Below are 17,563 nucleotides of genomic sequence, written 5' to 3' on the forward strand. Positions count from 1 at the left end.
ATGATTTGATGTACATGAAGACAAAAGAACTAGGATGGAAAGAGAATCATGGGATTCAAAATATTAGCATCGAAGACTCCCAGGGGAATAGAATAGTAGATCAGAGGCAAGTGCTGAAAATTTGGGAAAGTTACATTATAGAACTATATGATTGACCTAATCAGCCAGAAACCTTAGAAGTTGAACTGGAAGAAGAAGTAGATACAGACGAGGAAGGACCATATATTTTACAAAGTGAGGTGGAAAAAGCTATCAAGGAAATGAGGAAGGGAAAGGCTACAGGAGATGATGATGTACCTGGAGATGTGCTCAAGTTACTGGGAGAAGGTGGTTTGAAAACACTGACAAAACTAATGAACACCATATATGAAAGTGGAGAGTGGCCCAAGGACTTTACAGAAGTTACAATGATTGCCTTAAAGAAAAAGACAAAAGCTACAAAATGCAGCGACCATCGCACAATAAGTCTTATTGCACATACAGCAAAGATAATAGCAAAGATACTTAAAAGAAGAATTGAAAGGAAAATAGAGGATGTACTTGGAGAAGATCAGTTTGGATTTAGAAGAGGAAAAGGAACCAGGGATGCAATTGGGATGATGAGAATTATAGCGGAACGAACTTTGGAGATAGATGAAGAACTGTGTGTTTGCTTCATAGACTGGCAGAAGGCATTTGACCGGGTAAACTGGACCAAATTAATGCAGATCCTGAAAGAAACAGGTATCGATTGGCATGAAAGAAGATTGATTAGCAAATTGTACATGGATCAGAAAGTTAGAGTACGACTGGACAGGGGGGAGACAGGAAGTGTGCAGATTGGAAGAGGAGTTCGACAAGGATGCTGTTTATCACCAATTCTGTTCAACTTGTACAGCGAATGCCTTACCAAGGAAGCTCTGGATGGGCTCGGTGACTTCAAAGTAGGAGGGCAAATTATTCAAACTGTGAAATATGCAGATGACCTTGTGTTAATGGCTAAGGAAGAAACTGTGCTACAGGGCATGATTGATAGACTAATTGAAATTGGAAGGTGCTATGGCATGGAAATGAATGTGGAGAAAACAAAAGTAATGAAAATTTCGAGACAACCAACCCCAGTCACAATAAAGATAGACCAAAAACAACTGGAGAATGTGAAATGTTTTAAATATTTGGGTAGCTTGTTAACAGATGATGGAAGGTGTACTAGTGAAATTAAATCCAGGATTGCCATGGCAAAAGCTGCATTTAGCAAGAAGAAGAATCTTTTTACCAGCAAATTGGACTTAAATTTGAGGAAGAAACTAGTGAAATGCTACATTTGGAGCATAGTTCTGTATGGGGCTGAAACATGGACACTTAGGGCAGTAGATCAGAAACATCTGGAAAGTTTCAAAATGTGGTGTTGGAGAAGGATGGAGAAGATCAGCTGGACCGATTATGTGAGAAATGAAGAAGTGTTAATTAGTCAGTGAGCAGAGGAATATCCTACATGAAATAAGAGAACGGAAGGCTAATTGGATTGGTCATGTTTTACGCAGAAACTGCCTTCTAAAAGAAGTTATTGAAGGAAAGATAGAGGGGCGGATAGAAGTGACAAGAAGATGAGGAAGAAGACGTAAGAAGATGCTGGATGACCTTGGGGACAGAAGAGGATACTGTCATTTGAAGGAGAAAGCTCTAGATCGCATTAAGTGGAGGAATTGTTTTGGAAGAGACTGTGGACCTGTCGTCTGACAGATTACTGATGATGATGATGTCACAAATTCTGTATCTCATTAAAAAACAAGTGAGGAGTTCTATCTTCTGGGATATAAAGCCATGTGGGCAACTGAAAGTAAAGTGACAAGTTGAGTAACACGTTGCCTCTATCTTCAGGGTCAAAGGATAAGCCATGCAAGAAACCAGTAGGAAAGCAAGTGCCAAACAAAGCTCTGATGCTTTCTTGCATTGCTTATTCTTCCAGCCCGAAGATGGAGGTGACATGTTCCCCTAAAACATCGGCTGACTTTAAATAAACTACAAGCTATTATATCCCTGCAGTAGTACGATTAGAATTACAAATATTTCACCAAAGGAGGCTGCTATTTACAGCATCACACACATTACTACTACAGAAACAAAACAGGAACAAGCTAGAAGCTACACATTTGAGGTTCTCACAATAATAAGCACTGTCCTTTACAATCTAACACCCCAGCATTAGATATGACTGAATTATTTTCACTTAAAACAGTTTTATTATTCAATTTTGCTTTGTTTTGGATTGGGCTTTTTATAAAACTATACTGTAAGTAAAGTACTTCATTTACTAAACATAACATATTACAAATCAATCAGAATACACATATTAATACAGTGAAACTGTAATTTGGTGAAATACTGTAATTAGTTAATATTTTTTCCTGTCCCAGTTGAATACAAATATATTGTAACGTGTTTCGTTACTGAATACGCCGTAGAGATTGTTAATTGGTTTACTCAACAACCTACAAGTAACAGCTACAATTATTTATAACACAGTTGCGGGGTTTCACACTTATGCAGGGTTTCACGATTTATAACCCTATGCGCCAATCAGTTCACTCTATCTTCAGTAGGCTACACATGTTCACAGTACGGGAGCTATACAAGTCTCTCTGTCTCACACACTCCCAGTTACACAATTACACACGTCTGGTTCTTCTTTCCGCGACGGCTGCTATATTCCAACTCAACTCGCAGGCTGCTACCTTGAGAACTGTTGATAACACACTCGCTCGACTACTACTGAACTCGGCGATGTCCACACTTCAACTAACTCCGCAGGCAGCGCAGCTCTCTTATATAGGGGCTGTGTGTGCCTGTTACGTGCCACGTCACAGTAGGAAGCAGTGCCGCGTCACCGTGTTGCATCACCACGCGTTGCGCGTTACATCACCGTAGGGAGAGTGGCGGGGCGGGGACTCGCCTATTACCATAGTAACGCGAGCGCTACGTTACCGCCACGTACCGCTGGGGAGGTGGGTGTCCTCCATTGTGCAACATGTCACAATATTATTTTGCTGTACTCAATGAACTTCAATTCATCATGTAACCTGCATTTATTTTGTGAAAATTTTAACCTTACACTACTCATACCTGAATTTAGTGTGGCTATGGGGGGGGGGAATATATATATTGTGGTGTACAGACCCAATGCTAGGCAAAAACTGTGAAAGAAAGAATGAGACAAAGCAGCCTCCATAGTCTAGGGGTATCATGACTCAAGGTACGCAGGTTCAAACCTGGCGGAGGTTGTGGAATTTTAAGGGCAGAAAAATTCAGGGAACAAGTCCTCCGGGAGGGACTTGAGCCGATCCCTTCGGCTCATTGGGTGTAGTGCCCTCTCCGAGCTGCAGCGGCCGCAGGTCACACCGTTTTTCCCTACTTTTCCTACTACCTATCCTTATTCCGTGGCATATTCTACATCATCACTCCTCTACCCTTTGTGATTCGGCTGAGGCACCCGGTCTCTTCTGCTTGGAAAGTTGTCGTGTACGGACGTCTCGCTCCGTAACTAAATTCTGTTTGGGTCGGCGCCATGAAAGATTCGGTTTGGTAGTTAAACTCCAGGCAGGAGGACCCATCTCGAGGTAATGCACATAATGCTAGCAGACTGATTATTGTTCTTGGAGGAATTGTGTAAGTTGAGAATGTATATATAGGTTTTGTCTGTATTGTGTCTGCAGGGGATTACAGAGATGGTATTATGCTAGTGTGAAGTTTATTGTAAAGTATGCCTTATATGTGGTGTTGTGGCGCAGACAGCCTGTGCGAGTTGTGATAGGATATCTTGTGGCTGGTTATGCCGATTAATTGTCGTGTTTTCTTTTGGCACAAATTACTGGTCATATATTAAATGTTATTTGATTTTCTCGTTTACGTCGTTTTTTTTTTGAGTAATACATAAGAGAACACCCGTTCCCCAGCTGGTGGGGTGGGGGCTCAGACAGAATGTAGCAGAGCGTGGTTTTAATCAGGCACTCCCAGTGGTAGTTTTTATTTCTAGTGCCTGAGTGTGACTGGGCACCAGCGATTAGCTGGGGGAGTGTTCTTGTGTTATTTTTGGGATGCTGTGTTGTATGTGGTATTATCAACTTATACCAGACTTTTGACCATTTCATGATGTCATCATACCGTCGGCGTGGATCCATTCCCTGCCGAAGCAACAAGCCGAACGGTTGGCGATCGAATTGGGCGTCTCTGTGGATGGGACCTTAGAGGACTTGCGGAGGAAATTGAAGGAGAAATGGAGCTCGCTGGAGCCACACCTGCCTTCTCAGCTAACAGCTAAGCCTGAACTGACCATGGATGCCGCGGCATCTGTTGGTAATGTTACTCTGAATGCCGGCATTCCTGGTCAGGTCTCTTATGTGCAGGCCAAGATGAGGGGTAGGGTATTTGGTGATCTGGTGAGGAATATCCCCGTGTTGTCTGGTACAGACCCCGAGAGCGTGCTGCATTTCCTCATTCGGGCCCAGGAGGTCTACGACCTGAACCTGGTGGGCGATCTGGAATTTCTGGCGCTCTTGGTGGGTAGGGCTTCTGGTAGGGTCACCCAGATCCTCGGTCTCCATTTGGGAACCTCTTCCAAGTGGGGAGTGGTTAGTTCCGAAATCTCCTCTACCTTCCTTCCTCCATGCATTCATGAAGAATTTGTGTCTAAGTATCTGTTGCGGTGCTTCCAATCGCCAACAGAGGATTTGACCCAATTTATTATGTCAGTAGTAGCGGCTGTGCGCATTTTGAGTTATCATGGGTCTGAGTCGGACTTAGTACAGCGCATTGTCCAAAATATGCATCCTCGGGTCAGGTCATATTTGGTGTTCGGGTCGAAACCCACTACTATTTCCGAGTTGCATGCCTTGGCGAGTCATGTCGCTGAAGCGAGAGCCATTGATGCTCAGAGACAGGGTTGTGAGAACCAGGCTTTGGCCGGGGCCTCCCAGTCAGCGGAGCATGGCTCGCGTCAAGTTAGTATGGCGATAGACCAGACTCGACGAGTGCAGAATCGGGGAGTGGTTTGTTGGAAGTGTTTGGGGAGAGGTCATCTAAAAAGGGACTGTCCATCTTCTGCTCCCTTGCCTTCAAGTAACCAGGGAAATGAGCAAGGCGCTCAGCAGTAAAACCATCTGCTAGAATCCGAACGCCAAAAAGAACCTTGCCTCGGTCAGCGATCTCGCTGGTACGGACTGCTGGAAACAATCCGTGGGTTCTTCTGACGATTAAGGGGTATTGTTTACCAGCAATCTTGGATTCAGGTTCCTCCTCCTCTTTCATCAGATGAAACGTGTTTCAGCACATTCAAAGCTTAGGCTTGCCGTGCTGGGCAGAGGCCGTGAGCCAATCGTGTCGTGCTGCTAATGGCCAAAATTGTGTGCTAAGTCAGGCCATTTTGCTGCAGATTAAGTTGCACTCATTCTCATGGAAGTATTCCTTCCTGATATTCGAAGACTCTCCTGTGCCGTGCATATTAGGGGCTGATTTTTTGGCCTTTGCCAAAATGCAATTAGATTTTTCTATGATGTCTTACAAGTTTGCATTTGATCTAGCCTGTCAGTACGATTTCGAACGATAAGATTTCTGCTTGCAAGACTTGCAGGAGTTCCCTTGTTCCGAGAAGGATTTGGCAATGTTAGCGGCCTACTCGTCTCCCGTGAGTCAGCTCGAGTCGCGGAAGCTTGACCAGCTTGTGAAGAGTTTCCTTAACTTGTTTTCGGGACGGTTGGGAACGGTCAAGGGTATGGTCTGCGAGTTGGATCTGTTGGACGATCGGCCGGTTCATTCCCGCCCATACCAGTGTTCTCCTCCCCGGCTTAAGGCACTGAGGGACATTGTGAATGATTTGCTTCAGAAGGGGGTTGTGTGTAAAAGTACCTCACAGTATGCCAGCCCGGCCTTCCTAGTTCCTAAATCTTCAGGGGGCTACGGCATGGTGGTGGATTATCACCTCCTGAATAAGAAGGTTAGGTTCGATGCCTTTCCAATGCCGAGTATTGAACTTGCATTCTCCAATTTTCAAGGGGCTGAGGTTTTTTCTATCTTAGATCTAAACTCGGCCTATTACCAGATCCCACTCTCGGCGAAGAGTCGTAAAGTAACGGCCTTTTCCACTCCATTTGGTCTGTTTGAGTTTACTAAACACCCTATGGGCATTAGTGTGGGATGTCAGATTCTCTCCCGTGTGGTGGAGTCCTTATTTGGAGACCTCAAGCATCATTATGTTTATAATTTCATGGACGACTTGCTTGTGTACTCGCGCACCGTAGAACACCACTTGGTCCACCTTAAGGAAGTTTTTCGCCATTTGGAGACGGCTGGCTTTACCCTAAACCAGGACAAAATGCAGTTGGTGAAATCAAAAATTAAATTCCTGGGTCATTCCTTGTCTGATGCCAGAGCTGAGGTCTTACCCGAGAGGCTAGACGCCCTTCGTGAGTTTCCTCCTCCTAAAAATTTGAAGGCCGTCTGGAGATTCCTGGGTATGGTCGGGTTTTACGGAAATTTTGTGAAGGATTTTTCCTTGTTGGCCAAGCCGCTTCATGCATTGAAGTGTAAGGATGCTCAGTTCGTATGGGGGGACTCCCAGAGGCGTGCCTTCAAGGCACTTAAAGATGCCATTTCTACATCACCGGTGTTGCAGGTGCCAGACTTCTCGAAAGAATTCGTCCTAGTTTGCGATGCGAGCGATCTGGCTGAGTCTGCCATCCTCAATCAGCGGTGCGAGTCTGGATTGGCCCCCATAGCATTTGCGGGCCGTTTGCTTTCGGGAACGAAACGTAAATATTTGACCTATGAAAAGGAATGTCTCGCAGCTGTTTGGGGATGCGAGAGATTTAGGGTGTATTTGGAGCATAAGCAGTTTGTCCTCCATACGGACAACCAAGCCCTGTCATGGCTGCTGAAGCAGGTCAGGGAACTTGGTCGCTTAGGTAGGTGGATACTGCGCTTGGCGTCTTTCAAATTTACAATAGTCCATGTTAGTGGAAAGGCTAATGTCGTAGCGGACTGTTTGACATGCCAATTTGAGAAGTCTACCTCCGACCAGCTATTTTCGGGGCTGGTGCTTCAACATTTGCCCGCTGCATTCTTATCCATAAGAGAACATCAGATTAAAGACTCCTGCTGCAGAGAGATTTACGATAAAATTAAACACCAAGACCCTGAGGTTCGAAACTAAAAGCTGCTGAAGTACGCCATCATTTATTCCCCATCGAGAGCCAGGACTAAGAGGTATTTGGTCCCTCAAGACCTTAGCCCTATGGTCCTGGAGTATTTCCATGATTTGGCCCTAGGGGTGCATTTGGGTGTCGCCAAAACTCTCCTTTGAATATCTCAGGTGTTTTACTGGCCGGGCATTAGATCGGACGTTTTGAAATATGTGCGCGGTTGTCAGCCTTGCCAGAAGGCGAAACCTGCCCAAAATGCCCAGGTGGGTCTTCATCACAGCGAAGTTGTCACCAAACCCACGGAGCGTATCTTCGTCGATTTCATGGGGCCGATAGTCCAGAGTCGGCAGGGGAATGTAGCCATCTTGGTTGTGTTAGATGGTTTCTCCAAATTTGTGGCCATGTACCCGGTCAGAAGGATCTGTTCTGAAGCAGTTGTCAAGGCCTGATGGAGGGGTATTTCTCCTGTTTTGGTCTTCCCCAGACCATCGTTTTGGACAATGCCGCTGTGTTTAAGTGTCGCTGGTTTTATAACGCCTGTTTTCTTGGGGGATTAAACACGTTACCACCTCCCCTATTATCCCCAAGCCTCTCAGGTGGAGCGGTTTAATCGTAATTTGAAGGTAGCCCTTACTGTCTACCACCACTCTCAACATACCTTGTGGGATGAGAATCTCCCAATGCTGGCCATGGCGTTTAATTCAGCCTGGCATGAGAGTACAAGAACCCAACCCGCCGTGCTTTTCCTTGGTCGTGAACTTAACCATCCATTGGGGTTATGTTGGGAGTTCTCGGAGCCTGACTTACAGCGACCCTCTGCAGATATGCGGGTATATTGGGGGACAGCCTTGCAAAATTTGAGGAAGGCTAGGGATAGGGTTACCCGGTACTATAACATACTGAGAAGGGAGGCGGCGTTTCAGGCGGGAGACCTGGTCTTGGTACGTCTCCATCCATAGAGCTCCAAGGTGCAGAAAAGGTCCGCTAAGATTGATATGAGATGGTCAGATCCCGTGGTTATTGCTAAGTACTTCACTAATGTCACTGTTCAGTTGGCAAATCCAGACACTGGAGTTATCTTACATAGGGCTCATGTTTCTCAGCTGAAGAAATATTTTGTTCGGGACTAACTTATTAGCCCCAAGTATGATTATCACGCTGTTAGGTATTATTTTGTATTGTGAGGGGTTCTACCCAAAGTTCAATACTGGTTTTTGCCTTGTGTTCTTAATTTCTTTTTAGGGGCTTCTAGCCGATTTACCTTCTTCCATTTATTCCTTCCTTTGGTTGCCGCCTGCCTCTTCAACATCGAAGCCTGCGACTGGACGCCTCCATCGCACCCAGGGCCCGGGAGGTCGGAGGGGCTTACTCTTTCATCTACCTGGCAAGAGTAGGATCGCAAGGAAGGGCCTCCTGAGTTATGGACCCCTGCGGACTGTGTTGTGCTGTGTCGGGGTAGTGTTGGTGCCGGTGCTCCGGGAGCGGAGAAGGAGTGTTAGCAGGGATTTGGACAGGGTTGTGTTGCCGTCTCTTGCGCCCTAGTGTTCTGCTTCCGTTGAGTTGTGGTGCTGTGGCGGAGGCAAGGACTTGGACTGAATTGTCGTTTTAGCCGCCTCCTTCGTATTGTGACATGTTGACCCCTACCTCCCCAGCGGTAACGTAACGCTCGCGTAATAGGCGAGTTCCCGCCCTGCCACTCCCCTCCGTGGTGACGTCACCGAGGGATATCGCGGTCGCTAGGCAACGCGAGTCAACAGCGGTGACGTTACGATAGTAACAGCGGTTACCTCCGCTAGCGTTACATAGCAACACAGCGCCAGGCAAAGAGGGTGCCTATTACGCGGCCGTTTTCCATATGGTCCGATCGAGGCTACATGAGGCGCAGCGAAGGCTATTCACAGTCAGTTGTACTGAGTTGTACTGAGAGAGTCAGCGAGTCCAGCAGCTACCAGTCAGTTCTAGTGTGGCTACCGCAGAGTTGTACTGAGTCAGTCAGCGAATCCTGGACCTATTGTCGAGTTAGCCAGCAACCAGTCAGTTGTATTGTGGCATTTGGAGTGTACTGTTTGTGATACTGCAGATAGCAGTAATCGTCAGATTGTAATTTGGGTGATTGTAAGAGCGAGTGTGAAATAAAATTCGCTGCATCGAATACATCGAGAATTTATTTGTCGCGATATACGCCCAGTACGCGACAGTATATATGATAATATCGAGAGCCCTTCGTGTATCCCCAGTCGATGCTTGCCAGCAGCCCTCCTTGAGTGCCAAGTTTCTTCTGAGAGGAAGGGGGCGATCCTGAGCCGATCCCTTCGGCTCATTGGGTGTAGTGCCCTCTCCGAGCGGCGGCGGCCGCGGGTCACACCGTTTTTCCCTACTTTTCCTACTACCTATCCTTATTCCGTGGCGTATTCTACGTCATCACTCCTCTACCCTTTGTGATTCGGCTGAGGCACCCGGTCTCTTCTGCTTGGAAAGTCGTCGTGTACGGACGTCTCACTCCGTAACTAAATTCTGTTTGGGTCGGCGCCATGAAAGATTCGGTTTGGTAGTTAAACTCCAGGCAGGAGGGCCCATCTCGAGGTAATGCACATAATACTAGCATACTGATTATTGTTCTTGGAGGAATTGTGTAAGTTGAGAATGTATATATAGGTTTTGTCTGTACTGTGTCTGCAGGGGATTACAGAGATGGTATTATGCTAGCATGAAGTTTATTGTAAAGTATGCCTTATATGTGGTGTTGTGGCGGAGACAGCCTGTGCGAGTTGTGATAGGATATCTTGTGGCTGGTTATGCCGATTAATTGTCGTGTTTTGTTTTGGCACAAATTACTGGTCATATATTAAATGTTATTTGATTTTCTCGTTTATGTCTTTTTTTTTTTGAGTAATAAATAAGAGAACACCTGTTCCCCAGCTGGTGGGGTGGGGGCTCTATCTTTAAGCTGTGTGTCCCGTGTCATAGATTTATGGCACATAAAAGATCCTCGTGTCTCTAGGAGACCTCTGAGCAAAATTAGGCAAGTTTCCCGCCCAAGCAGTTTCCAATTCCTCCGGTAGATGGGGAAGTATCGGGGACCACTGCCAGAGAGGGCCGACCTCGCTGGCAGAACGGCGCTCATAGCAAGCACCAGTACTGGAAGGGCATGGCGACTAGTTAGAATAATTAAAGGGGGACGCACAATAGATCAACAAATGGTCGCAGTGCATGGGGAAACCCACCCCCTCCAAATAATAATAATAATAATGAGACAACAGCCGTTAATAGGCAGTGGCCAGCGTGCCAATGGATTGCCTGGGTAGTGATCATGTGGGTACCCCAGCAGACATGAATGCATCGATGGTATAACACAGAGGCATGGTGTTTTCTGTGCAGTCCATTACAAGAGGTTGTAAGTGGAATGAAGTTCAGAGCTTAGTTCAGTTATGGGATATTTTCCAGAGGGTAAGGACATAAGATGAGGGTAGTGTCAAGATCCATTACCAGGAAACGACTAGTGAAGACACAGAAAACTATGTGTGATCTATAGAGTGTGTATACCAGTAGGGCTATTATAGTTGCATGTAGTTACACGTTATGTGGGTAAGTGGTCAACAAACTGAGCCACCAATTCAAATCCCATCTATAGTCACTCACACATGTGACGATATACTCATTAAACTGTTACTGTGCAACTACAATCTTTGGTGACTGACGTCACATAATGAACAGAGACTGAAGCCACACTGTTACTGGCACTGAAAGTTCTTTCATTCTCGGCTATATTTCTCTCAATTCTTATTTCATATGTCATTAATAATTACAGAAACTAATTTGATATCTTTGTGTAATTACAAGTATTTGCACAGAGATTTTTTTTATTTTTTTCAGTGTTTATTTCTAAGGGTTTGAAATGGGGGTAAACACTGTTTACTTAGTTTTTAAGCAGTATGTTTTTTAACAAAACATAAGCACTTTCCAAGGTATGTTCCAACTTATTGGGAAAAAAAAACTTCCTGGTAGATCATGAAAGGTGTGCACCTCACATGGAAACAGCAGTGAAAACATCTTTGGAATGCGTGAATTGCAGCATGCATCTACAGCCCTCAAAAGCTACAAAACTTTGTAATATTATTAAAAAGTGAGACTAGATCAATTAACAACTATTTACCAAGTTGAGGCTTACAGTAATATGGAAAGAAGAAATGAAGAACTAGAGAGAATACTGGAACAGCAGGGACTTGCAACGTGTAGGGGCAGACATGTGCTATTTTAGCACATCTTTGAAGGATTAACTGACCGTGTTTGTTTAGACTGTGCTAAAGGTAATAACCAAAATAAGCTTTACACAATGGAATGACTTATGCTACAAGAGTTAAGTAAAGGTCGCCCTGCAGGTTGAAACATATTGTGATATTGTGGTGTATAGACCCACTGAGAGGCAAAGACTTCCAAAGCAGTAAACACTTCTCTACAACATTAGATTTGCTGTTGGAAACCATGTTATGCAACCCTTGCTTGATAGCTGCAACAGCTGGACTACAACAATGGATGCGGGGGTGTTTTCTATGTGGTCCATGATGAGGAGTTATCTAGCACACAACTGGGGTGACCCAATGAGTTGTTAGTTGAAAGTCAGCCTGTGAAGAGAAGACTAGGAGATTGGTGTGAAAGGGCCACCAGCCTGGCAGTTAGTTAATTAGTAGTCAGTTGAGTTCTGCATGGGAGGCTGTGAAGACAGAACCTGAGCATGTGAAGCTGAAGAATTTCCACTGCTAGAAGCCATTGCGAGGGAACTGATGAAGACACAGAGGGCTGGAAAATGGCTTAGCACGTGCCGTGGTGATTTGTAGAGTGTGTTGATTAGTGATAGTGCTGTAATTACTTGTACTTCTGAGCGGTGTAAGTGGCCAATAAATAGCCTATCTAGTAACACATGTAAACAGTGACAATATTTTGCTTTTAAAGGAGTTCAATATTTGAAAACATTAAAATGGGTTTTCATGAGAGAAACATTAAATGGGTTAAAAATACCCTTAAGGTACCAAACAATATGAATACTGGAATGATATCAGCATACTCTTCAAGAGGACAGAACAGACCGTGTGTGGCCCAATCTATGAAGATGATGGTGGTGGTGGTGACAATGATGACAATTTGAATACTCTGGGTGAAGAAACATTGTGGACAGGAACCTCTTGCATTGTATACAGAAAATTAATTTCAGTAAGCAACTTCAGAAGGCATGAAGATACAAATCTTGCAAGGAAGAAATCAAACATGGAACAATTTCATTAAAACTAATAAAATAATTCTAATGTTACCTTTTAAAAAAGATGTTGATATTTCTGCCATTTTGGTATTATACGTAATGCATCATAAAGAATTTCACATGGATAAATCCATTCTCTTTGCAGGTCTGATGCAAGTCTTTTTCTTACAACCTAAATTGCAAATGAAAGTACAATCTTCACATACATCTCCACACAAAAAGAGGCTAAGTTTCATCATCACAAAGGCCCATGCACCATACTAAGGAGCCGCTCGTCTTGACTGTTATCACTGGATCACCACTGTACGTGTTTGAAGTGCTCACTGTTCCCCCAAACTCCATCAGTCGATTATCTGCAACAGTAAGCAAGTTCAAAGAATATTTTGCAAAGCATACATCAGTTGTTCAAAGGCTTTAAAATGACATCAAGTCCTACTAGCCACACTGAAAATTTAGCGGCCTCCGTAGTCTAGAGGTAATGTTTCCACCTCATGACTCGTGGTACGCGGGTTCAAACCCGGCGGAGGTCGTTGAATTTTTAAGGGCGGAAAAATTCATGGAACAAGTCCTCCGGGAGGGACTTTAAGCTGTGGGTCCCGTGTCGTAGCTTTACGGCACGTAAAAGAACCTCATATCTCCAAAGGAGGTCACTGAGCCAAATTCAAGGACATTTCCCACCCAACAGTAGTCTCTAACACCTCTGATAGATGGGGGAAGCATTATAGATACCGCCAAGCCAGTAGAGGCCGAACTCAATGGCTCGGTCGGGACTGATGGTACGCACCAATATCGGTAGGGTATAGAGACTGGTAGAATATCATAGAGGGAAGCACAATGGACCAATTGGTCTAAGTGCATGGGGAAACCCACCCTCTCCGATAACTAACTAAGTTATCTATTTTGCCTACTTGAGGTATCATTCCAATATTTTCCTGGATAAAATGAGAGAAAACCATGAACAGCCTCAGAATATCCAGCGTCCTGGCTGATACTTCAAACAAACGCCTCCAAAATACAACTCCAGAGCAATACTGAACTCAAGATTACTAGTGTCACTGCAATAGAGTTCCAAGCACTAGAAGCATACTCCAGCTCAGATCTTCCCACAGCAAGGCAGAACGTCAACAAGCTGTCTGTGGTGGAAAAGGAAAATGTAATTATAAGAAACTAACATTATCAATTTTATTGTACATGGAAAAAAAAATAATGAAAATGAAGGTTACAGCCAATACTGTCACATGTTAGTTACTAGACATTGGATTTGGACTGGTAATTAGATTTCTTGCACACATATAAATCATTACTACAGGTAATAACAGTTTCATGGATCTACACTCTACGAATCACTGTGCTGTAGCACACATATAGTCTTCTAGGTCTTCACCAGTCATTGCCTGGTAACGAATCCTAACAATGGAGATTCCTTTGCTTCCATGCTCATGGAAATAAACTAACCCATGCCCTCAGCTCCCGACTGTCTGCTACTGGCTTTCAACACATACTCTCAGCATGGATCTCATAAAAAACGCCACGTCCAGCAGTTCCTCTATTATTTCATGCATATCTGTTGCTGCGAAAATGTGTTTATTGAGCTGTTACCATGCAACGAACAATGCAAACATGTAACAACATATACACCCATATACATAACACAATCACTTTACAATATAAGAAAATTTCCAGAACTATAGTGATAATTTAACATATTCATTTTCCTATATTTTTACTCCAGCTAAGCTTCTTACAATTTTTGAACACAAGTCATGTACACAATCAATGCCTGACTGTAAGAACAAACAATCCATACATGCAATTACTGTGTTTCTAGAAATAATTCATCATCTTGTTTTTATTTAAAACACACAACATGCTATGTTTCAGAGACTAGATTCTGTCTCCATCTTCAGATGGCTATATCGACTGGGCCCAAGTGAATAGGTTCCATCTGAAGATGGAGACAGAATCCGGTTTCCAAAATGTTGTTTTGAATAAAAACAGGAAGATGGACCACGTCCAGAAACACAGTAACTGTTTTTGAGGGCAATTTTCAGATGGAATGCAAGAGTTGTACGTGCATTCAATGCTACTAGAAAGTGTTGTGCTTTTACACTTCGACATCTGTAACAGCGTCCACGCAGTTTACATACTGTGTACGTTAAGCAGCGCCAGTGTTTTCATGTGTTTGTAATACGTGCCTCTGATGATGGTTTCTCTTGAACCGAAACATGTAAGGCAAGTGAGATAAATAAGTGACCTAAAAACATTGTTACACTCGACGGATTTTTCATTGACAATTTGTGATTGATAGTGTAACGGACCAAAATGAAACAATTCAAAACAGTAACTGTTTTAATATACCACTGTCACAAACTTTTAGACCTTATCACACATGATTTGTCATTCCTGTGCTTAATTAATTGAGCACAATGCCATGAATATGCGTGGGGGAGTGCAGGTATAGCTCCACCATTCTTCACCTTGCCCTAGTTGGAGGTGAGTGGTCAGCTCCATGCCCTTACCACTCTTCCCCCAGGGATAACGCCCCCAGTACCCTTTAACCTTACTACCATCTGTGTGCCGACTGTCTAGAGAAAATATGGGAGCCTCGACATCTCACAACCCTGTAAGTCTTCATGGCCTGTTACAGGGAGTGATAGCTTTACCATTTTTCTTTTTTTTTTTTTACATTTATCCCAGTATCCATTGGCTATGATGTTGGGTAGGCCTCCAGGCCAGTCTAAATTCTATGGAGAAGAAAAAATCTCCTGTCCCTGCCAGGAATCGAACCCAGGCTCCTTGGCTGTTCAGCATGTAGTCTAGTTGCTATACTGACTGAATTATCCTGGCCTCAATCTTTAGAATGAGGACAATAAAAATATTTTCCTACTCAATCACTGAGAGTTTCTGAAGTTAGCTCTTCACATAAAAATAATCAACAATATATTGCCCAATCTTAATCCACACTGTAGGATTTAAAGTTCTTACAGTGGTGACTATGAACAGTTCTATCTTCTGCAATATAATTCCTCATAGACTGGAGGAACATATGGCCTTCATCTTCAGCATCCATTTCTCTCCCACTCTCCATGCTTCTCTGCATACCGCATGTATTGTGGCTTCTCTCTCGTGTTGCCACATCTGCAAGCCACAAACTGGTCCTTTTCAGGTTTTGTGGTGGCTACTTTTCTCTTGTGTACTACTGGTTCACTCTGTTTCTCAGGGACAGTCAGTGGCAGCAGAACTGTTGGCTTGCAAGCTCCATCCTAACCCACAAGGGTCCTGAGTTTTCTGCAAATGGTTTGTTCTATTTCCTGTCTCCTCCATGCTGATTTCCTGCTTGCCTTATCTTCAACTCTGAAGATGGAGGTGATATGTTGCCTCCAAAATGTCAGATTCCACCAGACCAGTATCTGTGTGCATGGGGCTTTCCACTTCCTTACTGATTAAAACCCTGGATGCATTAGATGGTACCTCTGAATTTTAGTTCATGAAGGAACATGGGAGTCAGGATAGCTCAGTCAAGATAGCAACAAGCTAAGGGCTAGGACAGCTGGGGTTTGATTCTCGGTAGCAACAAGATTTTTCTCTTTCCCACAGTACCCAGACCAGCATTGGGGCCCACCCAGCCTCTTATCCAATAGGCACCATGGGCAACTTCCCAGGAGGTAAAGTGGCCTGGGCATGAAGCTGACCACTCACCTCCATCTAGTGCTGAGGTCAAGAATAGTGAAACTATATCTCCACTCCCCCAGTTTTCATGGCATAGTGCTTAATTAACCATACAGACAACTTCACTTTCTTTATTTGTATTTGCAAAATTTAACATATATCATATTGTAGCGTGTTTCGTTACTGAAGACGCCGTTCGGATTGTTAACTGGTTTATTTAACAACCTACAAGCATCGGCTACAATTATTTATAACACAGTTGCAGGGTTTCACACTTTATAACCCTATTCGCAATAATCTGCTTACACTGTTGCGGGGTTTCACACTTTGTAACCCTATTTGATGGTCCCTTCTTCAGTGCTAAGACCTTCCATTATAGCTGCAAGAGATTATTGCCCTTTCTATGGTCGTGAAGAGACAGTTGCATTGTGGCTGAGATACAGAGTGTGATCTGTTTTCTGTGCGTTCATAGTGAAATCAAATACTGTAGTTTCATTTCTGCCAATATACACATCAAGCAGATAACAACAAAAAAGGTATGTACATCGAATTTTACTATATATTTTGAACACATTAACCTGCACAATCTGCAATAAAAGTACTGGCTCGTGGATGAGTTTGGGCATAAATCATACGTATACTCTTTTCTGCTGTTGTTCACTTAGGTATCATTTTAATTCCTCTATTAGGGTTTTACTCAAGTCTGTCTTGTATTTACTACTTATAAAAATAAATATTAAGGATTGTGCATGTGCTTCTACTAGCGCCATGTGCACTCACTTCCACTAGCGGAGTTTAAATACCAAACTAGCCAAAATGCGGTACTTTGGCCACAATGACCGTATTCATCACTCGCCCGATCGGGACACTTCGGACTTTAAAGGTTAATCACAGGATTGCAAAGGATATTATCTGCTGTGAGCACAGAAGCTGATGAGCAAAATAGGAAATAAGTAAATATAAATGCACTTACTAAGATTCCATTTGAGGCCTGTGGTAGTAACATGTTCAACTCCTGCACCAAGAGGAATTAAGCTGCACCATCCACGTTTCTTCACAATTTCATCTCCGACATTTATCTGATGTGATCCAGGTCTAAGCAGCCATGTTAGCGAGTCTCTAGCCAACTGATACACTGGAATATTTCCCAAGATGTCTTTTGCCTTGTACAAGGTATTTAAATTTGACAGAATCTGGTCTAGCCGACCCGCTGTCTCACATACTGCAATTACACCATCTAGCTGTTCAGAAGCAATGAGAAAATATTACACTAAAACTGTTTCTATATTTTGAAGTTTCACAGATTTTATGCAGGAGATTGGATAGGTTGGTCAGTAATGTGACTAGGCTATGGGCTAGATAACCAAGGAACTGGGGTTCAATTTCTGGCAGGGGCAAACAATTCTACTCATCTGGAAGCAACTAGGCTGACTCTGGGGCCCACTCAGCCTCCTCATCCTCTTTACCC

At 43.8% G+C, this 17,563-nt stretch overlaps 1 protein-coding gene across 5 annotated transcripts in view; it reads right to left on the reverse strand.

Annotated features, from left to right (window-relative positions):
• Positions 1-10,694: 10,694 nt before the first annotated feature.
• The window catches only part of LOC111872857 (thiamin pyrophosphokinase 1), a 99,636-nt gene continuing 92,767 nt past the window's right edge, over positions 10,695-17,563 (reverse strand). For all 5 annotated transcript variants that reach the window (XM_023867079.2, XM_023867114.2, XM_023867105.2 and 2 more), the window contains 2 exons: positions 17,069-17,336; positions 10,695-12,779 (listed from right to left, as the gene is read on the reverse strand). In XM_023867079.2, coding sequence (XP_023722847.1) covers positions 12,652-12,779; positions 17,069-17,336 — 396 coding nt within the window. In that variant the 3' untranslated portion in view covers positions 10,695-12,651. The remainder of the gene's footprint in view (positions 12,780-17,068; positions 17,337-17,563) is intronic.

Source organism: Cryptotermes secundus, unplaced genomic scaffold (assembly GCF_002891405.2).
Source record: "Cryptotermes secundus unplaced genomic scaffold, Csec_1.0 scaffold1021, whole genome shotgun sequence".
Taxonomy (NCBI): Eukaryota; Metazoa; Arthropoda; class Insecta; order Blattodea; family Kalotermitidae; genus Cryptotermes; species Cryptotermes secundus.